Below are 21,595 nucleotides of genomic sequence, written 5' to 3'. Positions count from 1 at the left end.
AAAATAAAAAGACAATACAAAATAAAAAAAGAATAACATAAAATAATATATAAATAAATAAATAATATATATATAAATATATTGATCGTTCGTAATTTTAGTTGTTAGTCCTTTTGGATTAACTTTAAAGGTGACATATTACGCTCTTGTTCGTCAACATATATTGGTCTAAGAGGTCCCAAAAACATGTCTTTAAAGTTTATTGCTCATAAAAACACTTTGAAATCAGATTTTGGTCTGCCTGTAAACCCCTCTTTTTTCAGCCCTGCTCAGAACAGGCTGTTTTCTGTGTCTGTGCCTTTAAATGAGAATGAGCTCCCTGACCACGCCCCCTCAGGAAGTGGGTGTGGCCTCGGCTCTCCAGCACGTTGATCTAATGTTTACATGTTGGCTGAATATACACGGCTGCGTTACTTCAACCCTCTGAATCTGATCCAGAATCTGATCCTGACGGAGAGGCGCCTGCAGCAGGACCTTTCTGAACCATTGGTCACAGATTTAGTGTTTCTTGTTGTTTTATTTGTCAGTATGTCGACGTGTGTCTTGGTACACAGCTACCAACATGTAGCTATGTGGCTATGCTAACTAGTACTTCTCCATGAAAAATAAAAATCATCCACTAGATCTTCAAATCTGCAGACGTGGGGAGCAAAACCGACCTTTGTGTTTATTAAGACAGCCTACAACTAGCATGCCTCCCTCCTAAGCTCCTTGTTAGCACACATGTGTGCAGGGAATGAAAAACGGAGGAGGGGTTGAGTTGTATTTTATACAGTCTATGGGCTGAACAAGCTCCGAGCTCTGACTTCCTGTTACAGACCGGATGGCGTTGTGACGTATGAAAAACACTGAAACGGCTGGTTTCAGCACACATTTACAGAAAGGTGGAGAAATCAGAACAGGGGCAGAATTTTCATTTTCGGGGGGTTTGTAGACAGGGACACATATTTCAGGTAGAGAACCATTAAAAAGTCCATTTTGCATGATATGTCACCTTTAAGATCCCCCCTAGTCCTCATCCTGACAGCTTATCTGTTCTACGGGTGTAACTTTGTCAGAATGTGCTGCTTATCTTGGCGGTGACGATTTACTAAAATCTCTTTCCTGGTTAAATATAATTTTTAAAAAGCCTTTCTTGATAAGACTGTAGAGAGTTACAGGAAACATGAGGAGGAGAGAGTGTGGGAAGACAAAGGGTCTGACGTTGGGGCGTATGGCCTCATCATGGAGCTAAACCAGCGCCCCAAAACTACTTAAATATTAGCACCAATTTTAGATCTCATTCAATATTTAACCTCTCGTGAATTATGTATTTGCTCTCAGTATGTGGCTTCGGACAAGCTGCTCTGAACCAATTACCCCTTGTGGAATAAATGCATTAGTTATCTTCTTCTTTCTTGTTTCAGTCTTATTTACTTATCCGTCTGTTCTGTGTGAGGAGCTTTGGGCTGCATGCTTAGATGGAAAAAAGGGAGCAGATGTGATGGATGAATTCTTTGAAACAAGTAAAGCTAGTGATGTTTTTTGGAAGTAAGAGAAATCGGCTCTAAATCACCACATACTGAATATGTAGGATTGTTGTGCAGGTTTATGGAGCATGAAGGAAACTGAACCATCCTCTCCTGAGCAGAGAAAGAACAACAGGAGGGGACACAGGAGAGAGAAAGCTGTCATTAGACTCTCAATGCTCTGACTGCCAGCGACTCCCGAGGGAAAACAGCTGCTGAGATCATCTGACAACTGTTGTCTTACAAGATAATTACCCGGTATTTACTGATGGAGAACAAAACGTGATGTCAGCAGCTCTTTTCCTCCTCACACTCATCAAACAGAAGGCTTTCATGATCTAACCTGGACGGTGTCACAGTGTGAGTTTATTCCCTAAAGTGTGTGTGTGACCTTCAGAGTGCAACGAAACGGGGAAGGGGACACGGCGAGCTCGGGTCGGGTGAAGGTACTTTTAGAAGATTGTCTGAAGAGAGATTAGAGATTCGGCCCCCTGGGTGTTTGAATGCTAAACAGGCAAAATGACGCTCGGTGCTTCTCCTCTTTTGATCTTCCACCTTTTTAAATGGAAAGCAGCTCCGATTAATTCAACCCAGTGATACGTTTAATAATAACCGGAATATTCCACCCAGTGTTGAGACATTTCTGCACCATTAAAGGCAGCTGCACACGTCTTTTTCAAGTCTTTATTTATTCTTCATTTAAAGATACAAAGGCCAAACATAAAGGAATCCTCTTAGAAACACAAAACTGGAATAAAAAAAAAATCAAATCCAGTCAAAAGTCTATGAGGTCAACAGTCTGTAGAGCGAGAACTCAAATACATCGTTTGTTTTTTTTAAATCAATAATAGAAAACCTGAACATCGGGGGATTTCTACAACACCGTGATGACGATGAACATCTAAAGAAGGAAAGAATCAAACTACGTCACCAACGGGTCCAACGTACGACGCATGCAGACGTAGAAAACAAACAAAAACAAACGAGGGCGACTTCCACCCTCGACCTCTCAGTGGCACCGCTATCCCCTCATGCATTTTTTAAAGGGTCTTGAATTAATATTCATTGTTATCAAAACTAACACAGTATAATATTGCACAAGCCCATAATACATAATTCATGGGAGTGGAGAGGTTTAGGCAGAGGCAGAGGTGATATGACGGTTCGTGTCGCGTGTCCACTGAAAGCGTAAAATTCAGATTTAATTTGGTTTCAGGAGAAGGAGGGGAGGAGGAGGGGGGGCGGCTTGGCTTTCACTGGAGGCAGAGAGATAAACCTAACACAGTGTGTGTGTGACTTATTTACAACAACTAAAAGATCTCACCCAGACTGTCAGAGAGAAGATCCATCCAACAAAGGAGCGATGAATACTCTGTTTCTGTTTCTTGATATTCTGGAAACACAAACATCGAAGTGCCATAAAAAAAAAAAAGGGAAATGTGAGAACTCAACTAAAGAGCGGCCGAGGGAGTCAGTAGCATTTTCTGTACATTAGAGGAGACATTTGGACCTGAGAGGATAACATCCATCTTTTATTTTAGGGACTTGTTTTGGTGAAATACTGTCGTGGTCATTTCAAGAATTAGATTAGAAGAAAAGAAAAGGAGTCTCTCTAATCTGCTTTAAACTCATAAACACAAACATGACGTTTCTTTTCAATCAGCTGTTTTATACCTGTTTGTTGTAGCAGCCGACTGTGGGCTAAACCTGTCACTTGAGCAGATCTCTCTGGAAGGCGTTCAGCAGTAAAGTCTCTTTTGTCTTCCTACAGTGATCTCACGCTCTGTGAGTCTGTCTTCTGTTTATAACATCGTCCGTCTGTCTGTCACTGAGGGTGGCGTCCCCGACTTTCAGCTCACATCTGTTTGGCAGCTCACCCGGCTGACTGCGACGGCTCATTGACGGATTTTTGTCCACGAATGAAACTGTGTTCTTTAATCTTTTTTTTGTGTCGCGGCGCTTCATTTTCAAAACAAACCCACAGATGGAAAACTCTGAGGGGGCGTTGGCACAAAACGAGCTAATGACTTGACTGTGATTCAGCCTGGAGCCTCCCGACGAGGACGAGGACGACGTGGCCTCGCACACACACACACACAGAAAGCTATAACGGGGCATTTGCTCTCTTCTTTATGAAGCTGAAACTCTGAATGTGAAGCCTCTAAAGCAGGTCAAACAAAAGTTCTGTAGGACACATGAACAGAGGATTCACTGCCTGAAAAACAAGGAATACTTATCTCTAGTTTTTCCCTCTAAAAGGTCAAGAAGCACTTCTTTAAAGATTTAAACACATTGAGTTTGTGGATATGGAAAATATTCAAAGCTAAGTCTCAACATATCGCCTGTGCCTCTAGGGATGGTGAAATGTTCATGTATAGGAAGTGTGCAAGCTGCTAAATTGGAGCATATATACATCACCAGCCGAGGGTCTTGAAGCTTAGAGTTTCAGGTAGAACTGATCTAGGATTGGACTGAAGTCCAGGCAGCACCAGCCGAACAGCAGCAGTCCTGTTAGCTCTGACCTCGGACTCAGGGAGGGAGGAGTCACCACCTCTGATGTGGTCGGTAGGTGGGATTAAAAAAAATGGAGTCGCTTCTTGAAATGATCACAGGTTTGGATCCACTCAGGACAGAAACACAGAGGAGACACTGAGAGCTGAATTTAATCAGTGGTGGAGGGCAACATCTCCAACCTCCAAGCAGCCGGGTGGTCTGGGTGGTGGTGGTGGTGTGCTACTCTGGTGTTTGCTGCCCCCTAGGGCTGAGAGCAAGGCAGTGCAGGTGTGGCTCAGGAGGAGGGGAGGAGGGAGTGAGGGAGGGAGGGTTAGAAGAGGTGGAGGTGGAGGAGGTAGAGAAATAAGGGCAAGAAGGAGGCGGAGTTGGGTTAAGGGTGGTGCTACTCGTCGCAGCCCAGGAGCTCCATTCGCAGGGTGATGCGCTCGTGCCACTCCCAGGGCAGGATGCGGATGAAGCGACCGTAGAACGGCGGCTCAAAGATGTTCTTTTTGTGAACGTTGTTGTCGCTGTTTCCCGGGAAAATCTGAGAAGAAGAAGAAGAAGATGGAAGCTCAGTTCAGAAAGTTTGGCAGGAAATAGAGAATTGGTTGTCTGAGGTTTTGGGAGTGGAAATTAATTTCAATATTTCGTTTGCATCTTTCAAGACGTCTCACATGTAAGAGTCAGATATCCACAAAGCTGGGTTATTCTTTTTTCCTTTATACATATCCTCCTTTACTTCAACACTGGAGTAACGAACTGTAATGTTATTAGAAATTGGAAAAATCATCAGCCTTTGACAAGAACAAAATATTTCATTTTGAAAACATCTGGGGTAAAGTACTGCAGGCACTTAGTTCATAACATTAGTGAGAGTAATGCAAAATTGAATGTGATCAAAGATTTTTTGTGTTATTTTGATTTTTTTTTTACAGCTAACATTTATTTAAAGGCACTATGAGGAGTTTTTCACCAGCTGAGAAACAGACTGAAACCAACACTGATGCCTCTTTATGACCTTCAAAAGCAAACAAAACCATAAACAACAACACTGATACCTTCTCTGTTGTCATTTTTAATGCCTTATACCACTCAGAGGGGGTAGGTGTCAGACCACATGATTGACATTTGACTTTAGAAACATCCCTTTTCGGCTGTTTTTATGTATAGAGGTCGAGCTTGTCGGTGGGGAGTGTGTTGATGTCTGTATTAGTCCCCTTTGTTAATCTTGTTTTTGTTTGTTTGTTGTTTTGGGTTAATGTTAATTTATTTGTCCACTGTGTTTTATTGTTTTATTGTGTGTTTGTTTGCTTTGGTGTTTATGTGTATAATGTTAAATGTGAATACAAAAATTATAAAAAAGAAGAAGATGGAAGCGGATCAAAACAACACCAACAGACACTCTTTATCTTCCTTTTCTATAACTATTAAACCTGGTAAAACTCCTTTCTTTAATTAAAAACTCAAAGAAGAACGAGCGTTATCTAATAAAAGAACACTTCTAATCCTCTGTTCTCTCATTAAAGCTGGGGTTGGTAGTCTCGGAAAACTAGCATGAATTTGAATGTAGCTTTTCCTCATGACTCCGTCTAACCCCTCCCCTCCTCCCTCGGAGCTCCTCCAAAACGACGCCCCCCCGGCTCACATGCACGAGCGCCGCTGATTCTCGACCATATGATCGTGACTGATTCAAAACCGGTCCTCACCAAAACATTCTCATAGTGAAAGTTAAAAACACAAACAAACATGGCTGCTGTTAGTACTCACAACTATCATGCTAGCATTATCCAGTTGTACCCGTGACACGATATCAGGAGAAAAGTTATAACACATATATAACACTGTAACAGCTCTACTGTTTGTTAAACCTGTTCAGTGTAGATGTTCTTAATTCCTACAGTGTTGACGGTCAGTGAAGGCATCAGGAGAGGTGTAGAGTGTGTGAGTGGGAGAGAGGAGAGACAAGAGGAGAAGTTCTTCATTCATTCAAACATTGATTGTTGTTTTGTTGGTTGGCGTGATCACGGCTGACAGTGACCGGTTATTAAAGCTCAACGTGTTCACGAATCGGCTCGTCATCACTACAGCGTCCGGACGGACGCTACAATAAATATATATATTCTGTAGGACTTACTGAACGTCATTAATTATTCTGCTTGTTGGTGAGAGCTTTTTAGACTCTGATCCGGACTACAGTCCTGAGCAAAGCACCTCATCAGGTCAGAGGGGACAGGCCCGAGGACGAGCGAGAGGGGCAGTAAACAGAGTCAGGGGAAGTAGAGGCAGGAGACGGAGACTCGGAGGAGTGCACGCCGGGGAAATGTACGCGCAGGAGGAGGGCAGAACGGCTGGACGGGATTTGATTGGTTTAAAATTTGGGGAGCCAAAAAACGGTGATTGGTTGGTGTTTTCCCAGGTTTACTCCGGCTGTAGATAGCAGCTTTTTTTTCACTCTTTTTTAGGAACACATCATGTATTGATTACCATCAGGACATAAAGATCATTTTAACCAGGATGACAAAAAGTGTATCTAAATCTGATTACCAACCCCAGCTTTAAGGATTTGATTTGGTTCTGCTTCATTCCACATCTGGCAGGTGAGGATGCATTATGGATGAGAGAACACGGCACACAAATCAAACCCAGTGTCTTCATAACCGGTTCCACGTGTAGACGAGCATTTCCTGATTTTATTTGATCAAGGTGTCTCGCACAGGGTCCTGCTTTCATTTTGTTTTTATGATGTTATGTTCTTTTAATAGTTTTGACACTTGCACTAACTGTACGGTCTTTTAAAATGTTCTTCATTTTGCACATGTCCTTTGAGGCATTGTAAAGCACTTTGTAACATAGATTTTTGAAAAGTGCTCTATAAATAAACATCATTATTATTATTATTATTAATTCTCTCATTATCATACAGTCACTTTACTTATTGTATTCCTTTTTAGTTCATGTTTCACACACGGCTGGACTGACCCTGTCTGTCTTCGTGGTCTCATCCTTCACGATGGTCCAGGTCTTCCCGTCGTCACTGTAAGCCACTTTAAAGGCTGTGACGAACTGGATGGAGCCGAAGTCTTTGGCCCCCTGTGTGATGATTCCTGTAACCTTCTTGGGGGACTCCAGATCCACCTGAGGTCACAGAAACAGCTTCAGTTAAAAAACACAGCGAGCTAAAACTCAACAGCCTGCAGCTCTGTCCGGTCCCGTCCTTCTACTCACCTGCAGCCACTCAGATCGGTTGTTGGAGGCGGCGGACCAGGCGTTGGTCTTGCCCTGTTTGTCCAGCCGGGCGTAGTGAGGGTGCCACGTGAAGGCCTCGATGCCCCAGGTGCGGAAGGTGCTGGAGGCTGAGATCTGGCGGTTGGTCACCAAGCGAGACTTCATGCCCATCGGCTCTGAACAACCTGAGGTGTTTGAATACACTGTAGAGGTGAGATCGGGCAGGGAGGAGGAGGAAGAGACAGAAGAGAGGAGGAATGGAAAGAGAGAGAGAAAGTATGATAGACGGGGACGGACAGGAAGCAGCTCAGGCCGGCAGTGATGCGAAGCAGCGGACATTCAGAGGTGATGATGAGGAGGAGGAGGATGAGAGCGGCGGGTGGATACAGCTTACAAGTGTACCAATAATGAAGGAGAAGTCTGACTGTGTCTTCAACTTTTTATTCTTTCCATCTGCAGCTCAGCAACCCCCTGAACTACGTGCGTTTTGACCGGAGGAACCAGGGTCTACATTTAGTTCAGGGGTAGATAATCTTCCCCCTAAAAAGCCCCTGCTAGGGGGGTAGTACTTTTCAAAGGTCCCAGGACTTTCGGGGGGCCTGCAATGCTGAACGTGTCTGATTGGTAGATTAACCGCAGTGTTTTTATTCCTCCCTCCGTCCACAATAACATCACACACATCTGTCTTTGCTACTCGCGCTTATCTCCTCTCACGTGTTGATTCATTCATTGCTTTTTCCATGTTTTTAACAGCAGGCGCAAAATTTTCACTTTTTTCATGTTTTTCTAATTTTGGAGCACAATTTCAAATTTCAGGAAAATTTATTTTGTGACAGGTTCCGGGTCAACTTTTTTGTCAATTTTATTTTTCAAAATTTTTTTTTTTTCAAGAATCTTTTTTCAATTTTTTTTTTTTCAACTTTTTTCAAAAAAAAAACAAACATTTTTTTTCAATTATTTTTGCTTTTGGAGCACAATTTCAAATTTGAGTAAAATGTATTATTTCGACAGGAGCTGGGTCAACTTTTTTAGTCAAAAAAATGTTTTCAATTTTTTTTTTTCAATTTTTTTCTTGTCAAATTTTTTTTTTCATTTTTTTTTCAAATTATAATTTTTTTTTTCAACTTTTTTTTTCAATTTTATTTTTTCAATTTTTTCCAAAAACCATTCACAGTTATTGTTTATTCCATCTGTGATTCACTTGATTTCTCTTTCTTTCATTAGTTTTTATTTGTTCTATCTTTTTTGTATGTGTGTGTACTTTTCAAAAGAAGAAGCTGTGATTCTCTTGATTTAGCAGCTTGTAACAGTAGTCTTCTCTCAGCCCACCGTGAATGCGTCTCTCCTCCCGGTGTTCCGGTTTTAAAAGTGACCCTGTAAACTGGAGACCTTCAGCTGAACGCGTCAGTGTTTGTGGAGTTTACACAGCTGTTGAAACACAGAGGGAGTTCCTGGGAATGCAAACTAGTTTAGTTTTTATTAAGATTTCAAAATATCCTCATCAGATATTTAATGATGGTCTAAAGACGTTTATGAGGGATGCATCCAGCTGAGAGTCTCCAGTTAAGAGGGTCGCTGTTTAAACCAAAACACCGGCCAATCTCTGTCACGGCTTTTTGAGTTCAAAAGGATTTTAAAGCCGTGTTGAAACGTCTTTGCTACTCGCGCTTATCTCCTCACACGTGTTTATTCAGTGAATCCATCTGTGATGAAATATAGCACCATCTAAAACAGCGCCAGCTGAGTCCCTTCATGCTAACAGGCTAACTGTTGTGTTGCTCATAATGATACCTGCCTGTCCGTCTGCTTCTATGGTGTCATCTGTGATGAATGACATTCCTCTTTGTTTTACTGCCCTCTACTGGTCTGGTGGTGTAGTGCATTTACTTTTTTTTCCCTCCATACGTCACTGGCCCGATTTGCACAATCTACCCGGGACTTCAGCCTGCAGTCAAAACACAGACAACAATGGGGGCACAGGAACCTTTTAGTTCAGGGTAAAGTAATTCTGAGGGCTAAAAGACCCCGGAACTCTTGGTTGAAATGCACCTTTAGGTTCAAATGCGCGACAAGTGGAACTAAACTTGCCTTTTGCAGCTTTAACAAACTTTTGGATGTGTGTGTGTTAGCGAAGCAGCTGGCCATGCAGGGGAAATGAACAAACAGTCACAGATGTGGAGAAGTTTGCTCTCCCTAAGGAACATCCTCTCTCTCTTTCTCAACAGCGTTTTACACTTCAGTTCATCCGCTCAGTGAAGTGGAATCAATCAAAACACGGATCATCTAACTTTAAGAAACACAGATATCAGAATGAGTATGTCGCACAAAGAGACTCTCAGCAGTGAAATGTGTCTCTGAGCTTGAAGGAGGTCAGAACTCCTTCGTGCTGGATGTGATTTGATGCAACACAAACAAGTGACCCAAAAAAACAAACATGCAACAAATAGAGTCGTTTTTTTAAACATGCAGAAACTGCGAGGCACAGCTGTTAGGAGGAGAAAGAGCGAGATCTGATAGATGAGATGACCATCAAGAGAAACAACATTCAACAGTCAGATGAGACCAATGATTCCCAATAACTACAATGGCTTTACATCAAAGGGGCAAGATAAACTGAGACTGATTGCAGCACGATTTTAAGAAGAGTATGACTTCAGCGTTCTCTGAATCATTACTATAAATCTGTCCAGTATCACTAAAGTAAACTCTCTTCATGTGCTTTTGATAAATGTGCATCTGTGCTTAAAGCTGCCAAGTAGAGCAGTCGTCTGAGTAATGCCTTTTGAAACACGATCAGTCGCTGCATGAAGGGCTGCAAACATTTAGAGAGGGAACACAGGACCTGAACGCTGCTTCAAGAAAACTGAAGTGTTCAGCTGCTTTAAGTCACAGAAAACATCTGAGTGCTGCACTTTTCATATGTTGTGTGATTTACCGTTGAGCTCGCACCCCACCAGCTCCATGCGCAGCGTGCAGGCCTTGCGACACACCACAGGGATGATGCGGATGTACTGAGCGATGATGGGAGGATCGAACAGGTTGGTCTTTGTGCCGTCGTTGTCAACGTTTCCAACAAAGACCTGCAGAGACGAGAGGAGGAGCAAAACGGAGTCAAATGCAATACTGATCCTCCTGAGTGTTTGAGTAGCATGCAGCTACATGGAAATAAATCTATCAATTGATGTACAGCATGTCTATGCTGCATTTATTTTTTGAAGTACACTCGCTACATGTACATTATCTCAGAAAATATCACACACATGCACACAAAAATATTTTCTTTGAAGTGTAATAAAGCAGAAAGATCCAAGTTTTTCACAACTGGTGTTTGCAGTGTCAAATTTAAATTGTACAGCACGAGTTCTTTGTGGTTATTACTTCTCCTTCTTGCAGTTGATCTATGTTTTTTAAGGACATAAGCCTTTTTCACACATCGCACTGCACTCCTGGAAATTCCCTGACATTACCCAGACGAGCTACATGCAAGAACACAAATCTCTGAATCCCTTCATGAACACTTTAAGCAGCTTTTTGTTGCTCAGAAAGTCTGCAAGGTGGAGGGATTAAAGCCAAATATATATATATAATATGACTGAAAGTTCTTTGAAAAATATTAAAAGTTATAGTGGAGCTCTTTGCACAAGCCATCATGCTTTTAAAAAGGTTCTTATAGTTTGCAAATTAAGCCCTTTGGAGCATCTTGAGATTAAAGACTGATTGATACCAAAAAGGACAGAAGAGAAATGACTTGGATCTTTAAAGGAGCTGAAAATGTGCAGAAATACTGGTTTTTACTCTTTCCTGCAATCTTGATTATGTATCGTACAGTGAATGTGCACACAAGTATCTGGAAATTGTTGGTAGTTGAGGTGTGACAGGAGCATTAGCAATGTTTTATGTGTCTTTCATTTCAACAGACATCTAGAATTCGTCTGATTGGTTAGTGCTGTGTCTCCTTACACGGTCCTTCCTCTCTCCCTCTGTCCGGTACATGGTGTACGTCTTTCCGTCCAGGCTGGAGGCCACCTTGAAGGCCTTCAGGAACTCAGCTGTTCCGATGCGACTGGCACCCTGCGTCACGATACCCGTGAACCTCATCTTTCTCTGCAGGTTGATCTGAAATTGGGAAAAGAGAGGGATACAACATGAAGGTGGGCGTTCATGTGAGCCTGTCCTTAATGCATCCAGACAGACTATTCTGGTATAACAAGCAAGTTCTTACAAGTTAATGGCAGCAAAAGTAAATCTGGATTTAAGAATTCCCATCTGCACACTATATATGAACTTTATTTGATTTTACTTGATTTTAACATTTTCAAAATTTATATATTTTATATATATTTTAAAATATATATAGATTCAAATGTTTGCATTCCTTCAGAGTTCTTTTAGGGGGATTTTATGTCTTTTAAAATATCTTTTATTTCTTTATTTTGCATTGTGTGATTTTATAACCTGCCTGTTTTATTTGTTACCTGGCTTTTAAAAAGTGCTCCATACATAAAATAATAATAATAATAATTTAAAAATATAATTAAAAAAAATCAATATTATTACTACAATAATAATACATAAATAATAATAATAATAATTTTAAAATAAAATAAAAACAATCAATATTATAACTGCAATAATAATAACTTAATAATAATAATAACTTGATAATAATAATAATAATATAATAACAACAATAATAATAATACTATAATAACAGTAACTTAATATTAATAATATGAATAATATTAATAATAAAAATAATATGTGTATTATTTTCTACACAGTAATCCACATGTCTTTGGTGTACCTGGTCCCCCGTATTACCTGTATCCATGGGTTCTTGTCATGTGCGGCGGGGCTCCAGGCGTTAACCAGTCCCTTGTTGTTCAGGCGGGAGAGCTCAGGTCCCCAGCGCTGCAGGCCCAGCATGCTGTAACGGACTGATGAGGCTGAGATCTGGGACTCTGCGATGCCCCCTCCCTCCATACCGAGCAGAGAAATACAACCTGGAGAGAAGACGGGGGGGGGGGGGTCTGACGTCAGTGAAAGACTTCCAACTGTGGCTCTAATAAAAGTGGGCTCAGGGTAACCCTTCAGAGACCTGATTACTCGGATGTCTACCTAGAATATATAATACCAGACAGTAAAAGTCTAAGAGGTATTCATGTCTGATACAGATTCAGACAGAGCTCTTGTGTGCAGCTGTTACTGAGTTGTGTGGAGCAGAAAGAGATTAAGGAGGAGAGCTTTGAATCAAATTATGAGACTGAGGTAATGGATCCTTTGGCATGCTCCTTCCATCATCGTGAAGAGGCAGCTTGGCCTCCTTCCTGTTCCCATTATCATTGACAACCTCCTTTGTTATTAGTTTTATTAATAGATAGATTTTATAACACAGACCAGAGTACAGCATTAAGTAAGGATTCGGTGCCCAAAGTAAATTAAATTACATGAATGAATGTGAATTTTGAAAACAATAATAATTGAGGATTTTGAAGGTGACACTTTTCCACATAAGTTTAGTTCTTCTGTCCACCTTGAGCTCTGTGCTCCTGAAAACTTTCTGACTTTACCCAGGTGAGCTACAGGTTGGACAGCAGGTATTTGATTCCCTCGTTCTGGACTTAACCTGAAAACCTTCTGACTTTACCCAGGTGAGCTACAGGTTGGACAGCAGGTATTTGATTCCCTCGTTCTGGACTTAAACCGGACTGATTCCAGATTGAGTTTACACAGGACGTAGAGCCGAGTTTCTCTGCTTTACACTCTTTACTACTCGCCTCAGTCACCTGTGTTATGTCTTTATACAGATAAGTTTCTGTTGTGTGTGTTAATGTGATATTAACCCAGAAACACTCACCATAACCGAGGACTCATCTGCCTCAACCATCTGCTCTACCCAGGCGACCCTCGAGTCCTAACGACAAACCACCTGACACTTGTGATACCTGGTTGTCAATCTCCAGTGCTTGTTGTTTACCTTTCTTTGTTATCCCTTATTATTGGGTATAATCTGTATTCATTATGTTTTCACATTATGCCCATATCTAACAAACTTATTTTGTGTATCTAATATTTTTTTACTCTACTTGATTTGTTTTAATGGTTGCTAGTTTTGTGTACCGTTCTTTCTTTTGGTACAGCTGATCTACCGATGTGTATTTACTGACTTATTTATCTACATATTAACTAATTTATTCATGATGAAGTTTATTTATCTATTCATTAACTTTACAATCTATTTATCTATTCATTTGATTATTTATTTATGTATCTATTCATTAATTTAATAATTCCCTTTTTATTTATTTGATTGTTTATTTATTAATCTATTAATTAACCTAACCATTTAATTTATTTATTTTTTTCATTATTAATTTATTATTTATTTATCTATTTACCTATTCATTAATTTAACAATTTATATATGTATTATTAGAGTATTAATTTATTATTATTTATTTGTTCATTAATCTAAAAATTAATTAATTAATTAATTTTATTATTTATTTACTCATATATCTATCTATCCCGCTTGCACCGCAGCTCACATTTAAAAAGTGTAACATTTGTATATACCTTGAAACTTTTATTCTTCTTATTTATTTATCTATTTTTTTTTATTTTAGTTTATTTTTACTTTATTTCATTTTTTCTCTATTTGTGCTCTATTATTCTTGTACTTCTCTTGTTACTATGTCCGTGTTGGAGCATCAACTGAAAGTATTATCTTGGCTTAGCTTCACTCATCTCTATCTCATCTTTTACTGAATATATTTATTTATTTTCATAAACATAGCTAAGATAAAATTATAGATTCTACATTTGGCTATTTCAATATATTAAACCCTATTTTATTTAATTTTTTCATCATTATTTATTTCATTTTTACAGCTTGACACACATCAAGTATCACTGAGCTGTATGTTGTCTTTTTGCACTCCAGCCCCTTGAGGACAACAAAGTACACCTAATCCATATCAGAATGTCAGACCCTGAATGTGTGGAAGTTGTTTGTGTTTGGAGTAATGACCGGTCACTTACGCAGTTGGCAGCGTTTGCCCACATACGGAGAAGGGCAGTGACATTTGAAATCTCCTTCCAGATCCCTGCAGGTGCCGCTGTTTTCACACGGCTGCGTGGCACAGTCGTTCACGTCTGCGGGGAGAAGAGTAAAGTCATTACAGAGAGGTCGGACGTAAACAACAACAGCTGACTGGTGAAGTGTTATCAGCAGGTCACACTGTAGACCAAAATGAGTTAGAAATGTGAGTCACATGACATGCTTTAAAGGACATGGTTGTGGTTTTCTTCAGCTGGTTCACACCGGGATTAGTTGAAGCCATGCTGACGAGAGCTGGAGCTGTAGAGGAGAGGATGAAGCCTTGGTCACAGTAACTGATGCATCAGGAGCTCATGCGGTCAGGATGTGGGGTCAGTTATGGAGTTTGCATGTGTGAGTATGAAGTAGTATGTCATGTGGATTTCTTGTAATCCTCTGTACTGCCTCTAGATGGCGCCCTCTCCAACATAATCCGTCCGACTCAGTGTTCGATGAGTCAGATGAAACAAATCAGCAGCATTAAATGGAAATAAACTCAAACTCCGTCCATCTCTCCCCCACAGGACTGTCAGTGACTAAACATGCTCTGAGCATGCTCTGTGAGGACCTCACACACACACATACACACACGCACACACACACACACGGCTGGTTGCACAGACGACTGCACACCAAAAGGCAGATTTCAGTGAGTCTCTCTTTCATCCTCTGTGGTTGTTATTATGAAAGAAAATGCGCGCTAACGACCCGGGCACGCTGATGCTGTGTTTCTCTCCGATGGGCGCACACATGGCAGCATCTCCCTACCCACATGTGTGCTCCATAAATAGCTCCCGAGTCAAAACGTTCATTTTCACACAGTCACGGGAAGGATACAGGCAGTTTGAAATGTGCATCCAAAACTCTGGATAATGAGGTCTGCAGCCATGAGTCCTCTGGGCTCTGAGGGTTCAAACTGAATCTTGTAAATCAGACTAATTCAAGAATGAATATTTGAATGTTTTCAGGACATGAGGCGCTCTATGCTGCACAAAAAAAAGCTTGTTTATCAGTTCATCGTCTTGGAATTTATGAAAAGGTCACTCTGGTACTCTTTGGGCGTTTTTCGACCCAAGGAACTTTATCCCGGACACACATCTGTGATTCACTTGATTTCTCTTTCTTTCATTAGTTTTTATTTGTTCTATCTTTTTTGTATGTGTGTGTACTTTTCAAAAGAAGAAGCTGTGATTCTCTTGATTTAGCAGCTTGTAACAGTAGTCTTCTCTCAGCCCACCGTGAATGCGTCTCTCCTCCCGGTGTTCCGGTTTTAAAAGTGACCCTGTAATCTGGAGACCTTCAGCTGAACGTGTCAGTGTTTGTGGAGTTTACACAGCTGTTGAAACACAGAGGGAGTTCCTGGGAATGCAAACTAGTTTAGTTTTTATTAAGATTTCAAAATATCCTCATCAGATATTTAATGATCGTCTAAAGACGTTTATGGGGGATGCATCCGGCTGAGAGTCTCCAGTTAACAGGGTCGCTGTTTAAACCAAAACACCGGCCGATCTCTGCCACGGCTTTTTGAGTTCAAAAGGATTATACAGCCGTGTTGAAACGTCTTTGCTACTCGTGCTTATCTCCTCTCACGTGTTGATTCAGTGAATCCATCTGTGATGAAATATAGCACCATCTTTTACTGCCCTCTACTGGTCTGGTGGTGTCATGCATTTAGTTTTCTTTTTTTCTCTATACATCACTGGCCGGATTTGCACAATCTACCTGGGACTTCAGCCCACGGTTGAAACGCAGACAACAATGGGGGCACAGGAACCTTTTAGTTCCGGGGAAAGTAGACACCTGGTCGAAAAACACCTTTTGTTTAATTTAAATCAGGAGGAAAAGTTTCACCATAGACTCTCCAGAAGTCCAGATTGTGTTCCAGAAGTTTTCTAAAGCTGCTCTTGCCTCAGACTTTAACAATAGCTCAGGGTGCAAACAACCAAACGTTGAGCCTCTCCTCACCCAGAGACCTGTATTAGTGACTCATGACACACTGAGGGAAACTCTAGTCTGTACATGTGTCAGCTGGTGGCTCTCCAGTAAGAGGATTTGTACAGCAGGAGAACCAAACAGCCTGGTCAGCTCCAGAGTCTAATCCTTTTATCACAAGCAGAGGGGGTCAGCCGAGGGAGGGAGGGGCCTGAGGAGCATTCCTCACGCAGGTAGACCAACAGGTGGATGGATGTTTGTTTATTACTTGTGCACAGCATGTCAACGACATACAGAGACGCTTCAGGGCTAAAGCTTTGCAGCTCTAAAACGGCTACAAATTAAAACAATACTGTCATCTGATCAGTGGTTACATATTTAGCTGCATCTGCTCTAAGCTCACAGTTGGCATATAAATATAGATTTAGGAGAGCAGAGGATGTGCTCTACAGAACATCTCCATGGCCTGCGTCCAACACAGCCTATAAGCTTCTAACAGAAACAGCACACTGCCACAATATTTAGATCGTCGATATCCGTCCCAGCGTGAAGCGAAAACCAATAGACTCTCATGCTGCTCGTTTGAAACCTGACCCAGATCAATGCAAAGCCAAGGTCAGCTGGCAGCGTGTGTGATGATCAGCAAAGCCACCTACTGAATATCCAGGATCTGTGCTAAGGCCAGCAGGATTTAGGACAGGAAAAAAAAAAGGGTGCGAGTCGGCGTCTGAAGGCTAGAATCTGCTTTTGTGCTGCTGTGAGAGAGGAACGGGTGTAGAGCTGGGCGATACTGAAAATTGTGTTGTGACAATAAATAAATAAATATCAAATCATTATTTCATTTACATTTAAAGGCAGATTTTTGCTGCTGAGTTGAAGAAATCAGACAGTTTGTTAGCTTGTATCTGGATTTACTTTCCTGATGGGCTTCTTGAATCCATCATTTCTGATGGTGCTAACAGGAAGCAGGTCTTTCATGTAAAAGATTTTTGTGAAGTTTTAGTTTAGGTTGAGATCATTTGCATAATTTAATAGATTATTGTTTTGAGTTGTGCACCCCCCCTTAAAGCGGCTGTGAAGAAATTTTAGCTTGTATCGATTCTGGCGCCCCCTTGTGGACAAAGTGATACCTCTTATCTCTTGTCCTGTACATGCAAAATGAGTGTCTTCTGACAATAACCTCATCCTGTTGTCTTTAAACATTTAGACTTATCTTACAATGTGATTATTTGCAATGAAAACAGCCAAAAAAGGGTGTTTCTAAAGCGAGATGTCAATCATCTGTTCTGACACCTACCCCCTCAGAGCAGTTTCAGGCATTAAAAATGACAACAGAGAAGGTATCAGTGTTGTTGTAGATGGTCTTGTTTGCTTTTGAGGGTCATAAAGAGGCATCAGTATCAGTTTCAGTCTGTTTCTCAGCCAGTTAAAAACTCCTCATAGTGCCTTTAAGGTTACTAAGGGTTACAGGCAGAGTGATGTTGTTTCCCACAGTGCAGTGAATGCATCACGATTATTCAGTGTTCAGTTGTCTTACGGTCACGGTGGACATTAAACGTGTTAGAAATACACATCAGAAGTTGTCTCTGTGCTCTTCCTTTACCCACATCTTGAAAGAATATTCGAGGAAGTGTTTCAAGTTAAAAGTTAAATCAGAGTCGACTCAGTGTCAGACTAACGACTCTGCTTTGAGCTGCTAGGTTTTGAGTTTTCTTCAGTGTCGCTGTCGCTTGTTTCAGCTGTGCTTACGTTCCGCTCTGAACGTCTTTAAGCCCCGCCTACCTCACCAAAAATGTATAAATATGGACGTAGTATCCGTGACGTCATCCATCTGTTTCTGAAGCGCTGTTTTGAGGCCAATCGGCGGCGGCAGCCATATTGCTGCTGTCGAGCGATTCTGACGTAAAGAGGCGGGCTTTGAGCCTCCTAGCCAACAGCTACAGTGTTCCCGCCTGTCAATCAAGTCAGCTGTGCCTCTCATTGGAAGACTCGTAATCTCATATCTTCGAAATTGCAACGTTACAAAAAGATTCACCCCCGTACAGTGTGTGCCGATCGAGAAATGAGCTATCCAGACTACGCTCGTTTTTTGAACCAGGCTGTAAACATGTTTATTTCTGCTGTAAAGATCGGCTTCTTTGAATTGGTGTGTATGTGGTTTCCGGTACTTCCGGAGCCAGCCTCTAGTGGACACTCGATGAACTGCAGTTTTTAGCACTTCTGCATTGGACTCATATTTTTAGACCGGAGGTTGCCGCATGCTGTCACCCTGCGACATGATTGGCTGTTCAATGATGTCTTCTTCTTCTTCTGTCTAGTGTTTGGTGGCAACTAGCATTTAAGTCTCACTAGCGCCTCCTCCCTTTTTAGTGGTTGGGGTGTGTAATTACATGTTTATTTAACTCAAATTTGTATCGAACATTTGTTATATTCATTTAAAGAAAAATTATATCATGATAATTATCGTTATCAAATTATCGCCCAGCCCTAAACGGGTGGTTGTTATGTTCTCCTCAGCTCACAGTCGGAGGCCTCGGCCCACAAGGTACTCAAACGGAGTTTTAAATGAAGCCATCTGTGATGTTTATGGTTGGACGACAGCACTTCCCCACAAAGTCAAAGAGCAGACTGTTAAATCCCTGAATGTATCATCCAACAGCCGGATCATTACAGAAGTCATGACATTAATGAGCAGCAGCCTCAGACACAACGTTTCCACTGGGAATGCTGCAGAAAATAGAAGTTTTCTTCCAACTAACAACTACGTGAAGCGAGGAAATTACACATTTCTAATCTGCACTCTCACTGTTTCCATGGTAAAGCAACCGAGGGGGTGCTCTACTGGCATTATGGTCACCGTATAAAACCACGATGGTATTATTTAATGAAATAGAAGAGAAGTTTGCAGATGTATAATTTGCTGCGTACTCGTTGGACTGGCAGCAGCACACCAGGGAGAACCAGCAGCACCAGGAATAGCTGTGGATCAGATCTCTGCCAGGATGCAAACTTCTGATGTGAGAAAGTAAGTCTGCAGAGCGGTTTATTTAAGCGTTGTTTTCTATCGCTCACTCTGGATAGATCAGAAGAATCCCACCCTGTGCACTAATTAATACAAGATCTAGTTCTTAAATCTGTCACAAACATTTCTTCTGATTTCATCCAAACCTCAGCTCAGTTGAATATCTGCCTTTGGACTCTCTACAGTTCCCACTCATTAACTTCTTCTTTCCTTCATTAAAAATACACACGGAGAACTTCCTCTGACTAACATCTGAGTCAGAGCTATAAATCAGCATCCCTCTGACACGGTCATAACTTTATGTCTTTGTGGCATGAGTATAAAAAACAGAGTCTTTGATGTGTAAGAGGATGGATTTTCCCCGCTAAGTATGTCGAGTTATTCCACACCACATTATGGTCACGTATAAACACAACGTGGTTTTCAGTTTTTATGGAGGACGTGGAGCGAGGCAATCAGCCCCTCGATGTCTCGGTGGTTAACAGAGGATGAAACATTGAATACTTTCTCTGCAAATCAGGAAAGTTACTGAAACTTAATACTCAAAGTAGAGTTTTTTGCAATACGGAACATGAGAGGACTTTTATTGTGAAAAGTTTTTTCGGAAATGGAATGTTAATCATTGAAGTAGCTTAACTACGACTAGGGCCGGCCATCAGGAGTTATAATATGTACAGTTGTTCATCTGGCTTCAAGTCACAGCTACAATCATCGATCCTACTCATCTTGAACTTTAGAAAACCAAGTTTTAACCATAGACTGTATAAAATATGGACGTAGTATCCGTGACGTCACCCATCTGTTCCTGAGCGCTGTTTTGAAGCAAATCGACGGCAGCAGCCATATTGGTAATGCGGAACTCAACCAGGCAGAGTGTGACATAGTGTGAGTCTCTTAGCCAATGGCTGTGTGTTCCCGACCGGGAGTCACGTCAGTCATGTCCTTATTTGGGCAAAACTCGTAATCTTAATATCTTCTGAACCGTCACATTAGAAAAAAATTCCCCCCCCCCGTACAGTGTGTGCTGATAGAGAGATTAGCTTCTTAGGGCCAAGCCGTTTTTTTGAACCAGGCTGTAAACATGTTTATTAATGCTGCAAAGATCCTCTTTTTCCCATTCATGTCTATGTGGTTTCCGGTGTTTCTGCAGCCAGCCTCAAGAGGATTCTCGATGTATTGCAGTTTATAACACTTCCACATGGGCTTCATCGTTTGAGACCGGAGGTTGCCGCTTGGTTTTAACGCACTGTGAAGCAGGTAGAGCCGTAGCAACAGATGAAAATCCCTGCAGCACGGGCTGCAGCTGCTGAGCGTGGCTCTGCTCTGAAGTGTCACAGGGTAACACAGAGTGGAGGGGGTCAGATCTACGATTTTATCTGTCACATATCACTCTGCTACGCTACTATGTTTACCTGCCACTTCACTTCTATCACACATACACATGGTTGATCTAGTTAGCAATGCAGAATTGGGTGTATTGTTTCTTATTAAGCAGTTTGAAAACCACTGATCTAATGTATGATTGAAAACATTAGTAAATACCTGACAGGCTCAGTCAGATCCATAACAACACTGACAACAACACATGAGCACACAGTCATGTATCATACGTACACACAGCCTGTACTCCACAGGGGGCATCGTGCCCAGTGTGCCCACAGAGCCACATCTAAGGAGGAGCTGAAAACTCCAAAACAACTGAAAGGGGCAGCACACACACACACATCCACTTAAGACGCAAAAGTCTGCCTTAGTCTGTTATGAAAAGCTTTGATTCTGTGGGCAAGAAAAACACTCCCTCTTCCTTCTCATCCATCTGCTGTCTCTTTCTCTCCGTCCTCCTTCACACACTCCTTCTCTGCGACCCATAAAAGCTTTCAGGACAATTTGACAGGACAGTCAGAGGTGCTGCAGGCAGACTTCAGTAGTGAGTGTGACATTGTCAGGAGGGCAGATTTAATTCACTGTTCCGCCTCCACGCTCACTTTTCCGCCTGGCAACAGAAGCAGCGCTGACGCTACGCACGCTCAGCGCGGACCGCCACTTTCTGTTGGCTAGACTGCCAACGAGGGACGAGCCGTGTGTGCATGAGGATGCTAAACAGTGTGTACATGAGATCATGAGCTGCGTGGTCGTTCATGTGGGAGCAGTCGTTGTTTTTGATGCCTTGATCTGTTTCTCAGGGAATTTAAGGCCTTTAAAAATAAAGCAGCAAGGGGAAATATTTTCACTTCCTATTGGTACAAAAGAAAACTGTTTATCCTTCGTTCCCATGCTTCCCGCTGCCTTGTGGAAGCGATGATGCTTTTTTTT

At 41.6% G+C, this 21,595-nt stretch overlaps 1 protein-coding gene across 4 annotated transcripts in view; it reads right to left on the bottom strand.

Annotated features, from left to right (window-relative positions):
* Positions 1-2,186: 2,186 nt before the first annotated feature.
* The window catches only part of mfge8b (milk fat globule EGF and factor V/VIII domain containing b), a 37,159-nt gene continuing 17,750 nt past the window's right edge, over positions 2,187-21,595 (bottom strand). For 2 of the 4 annotated variants that reach the window (XM_034685383.1, XM_034685381.1), the window contains 7 exons: positions 14,271-14,384; positions 12,051-12,232; positions 11,190-11,345; positions 10,165-10,309; positions 7,230-7,414; positions 6,984-7,139; positions 2,187-4,548 (listed from right to left, as the gene is read on the bottom strand). In XM_034685383.1, coding sequence (XP_034541274.1) covers positions 4,405-4,548; positions 6,984-7,139; positions 7,230-7,414; positions 10,165-10,309; positions 11,190-11,345; positions 12,051-12,232; positions 14,271-14,384 — 1,082 coding nt within the window. In that variant the 3' untranslated portion in view covers positions 2,187-4,404. Of the gene's footprint in view, positions 4,549-6,983; positions 7,140-7,229; positions 7,433-10,164; positions 10,310-11,189; positions 11,346-12,050; positions 12,233-14,270; positions 14,385-21,595 lie in introns of all 4 variants that reach the window. The other 2 variants (XM_034685380.1, XM_034685382.1) reach the window with 1 other exon arrangement.

The sequence above is a fragment of the Notolabrus celidotus genome, chromosome 6 (genome assembly GCF_009762535.1).
Source record: "Notolabrus celidotus isolate fNotCel1 chromosome 6, fNotCel1.pri, whole genome shotgun sequence".
Taxonomy (NCBI): domain Eukaryota; kingdom Metazoa; phylum Chordata; class Actinopteri; order Labriformes; family Labridae; genus Notolabrus; species Notolabrus celidotus.
This window is presented reverse-complemented; position numbering and strand designations above follow the sequence as displayed.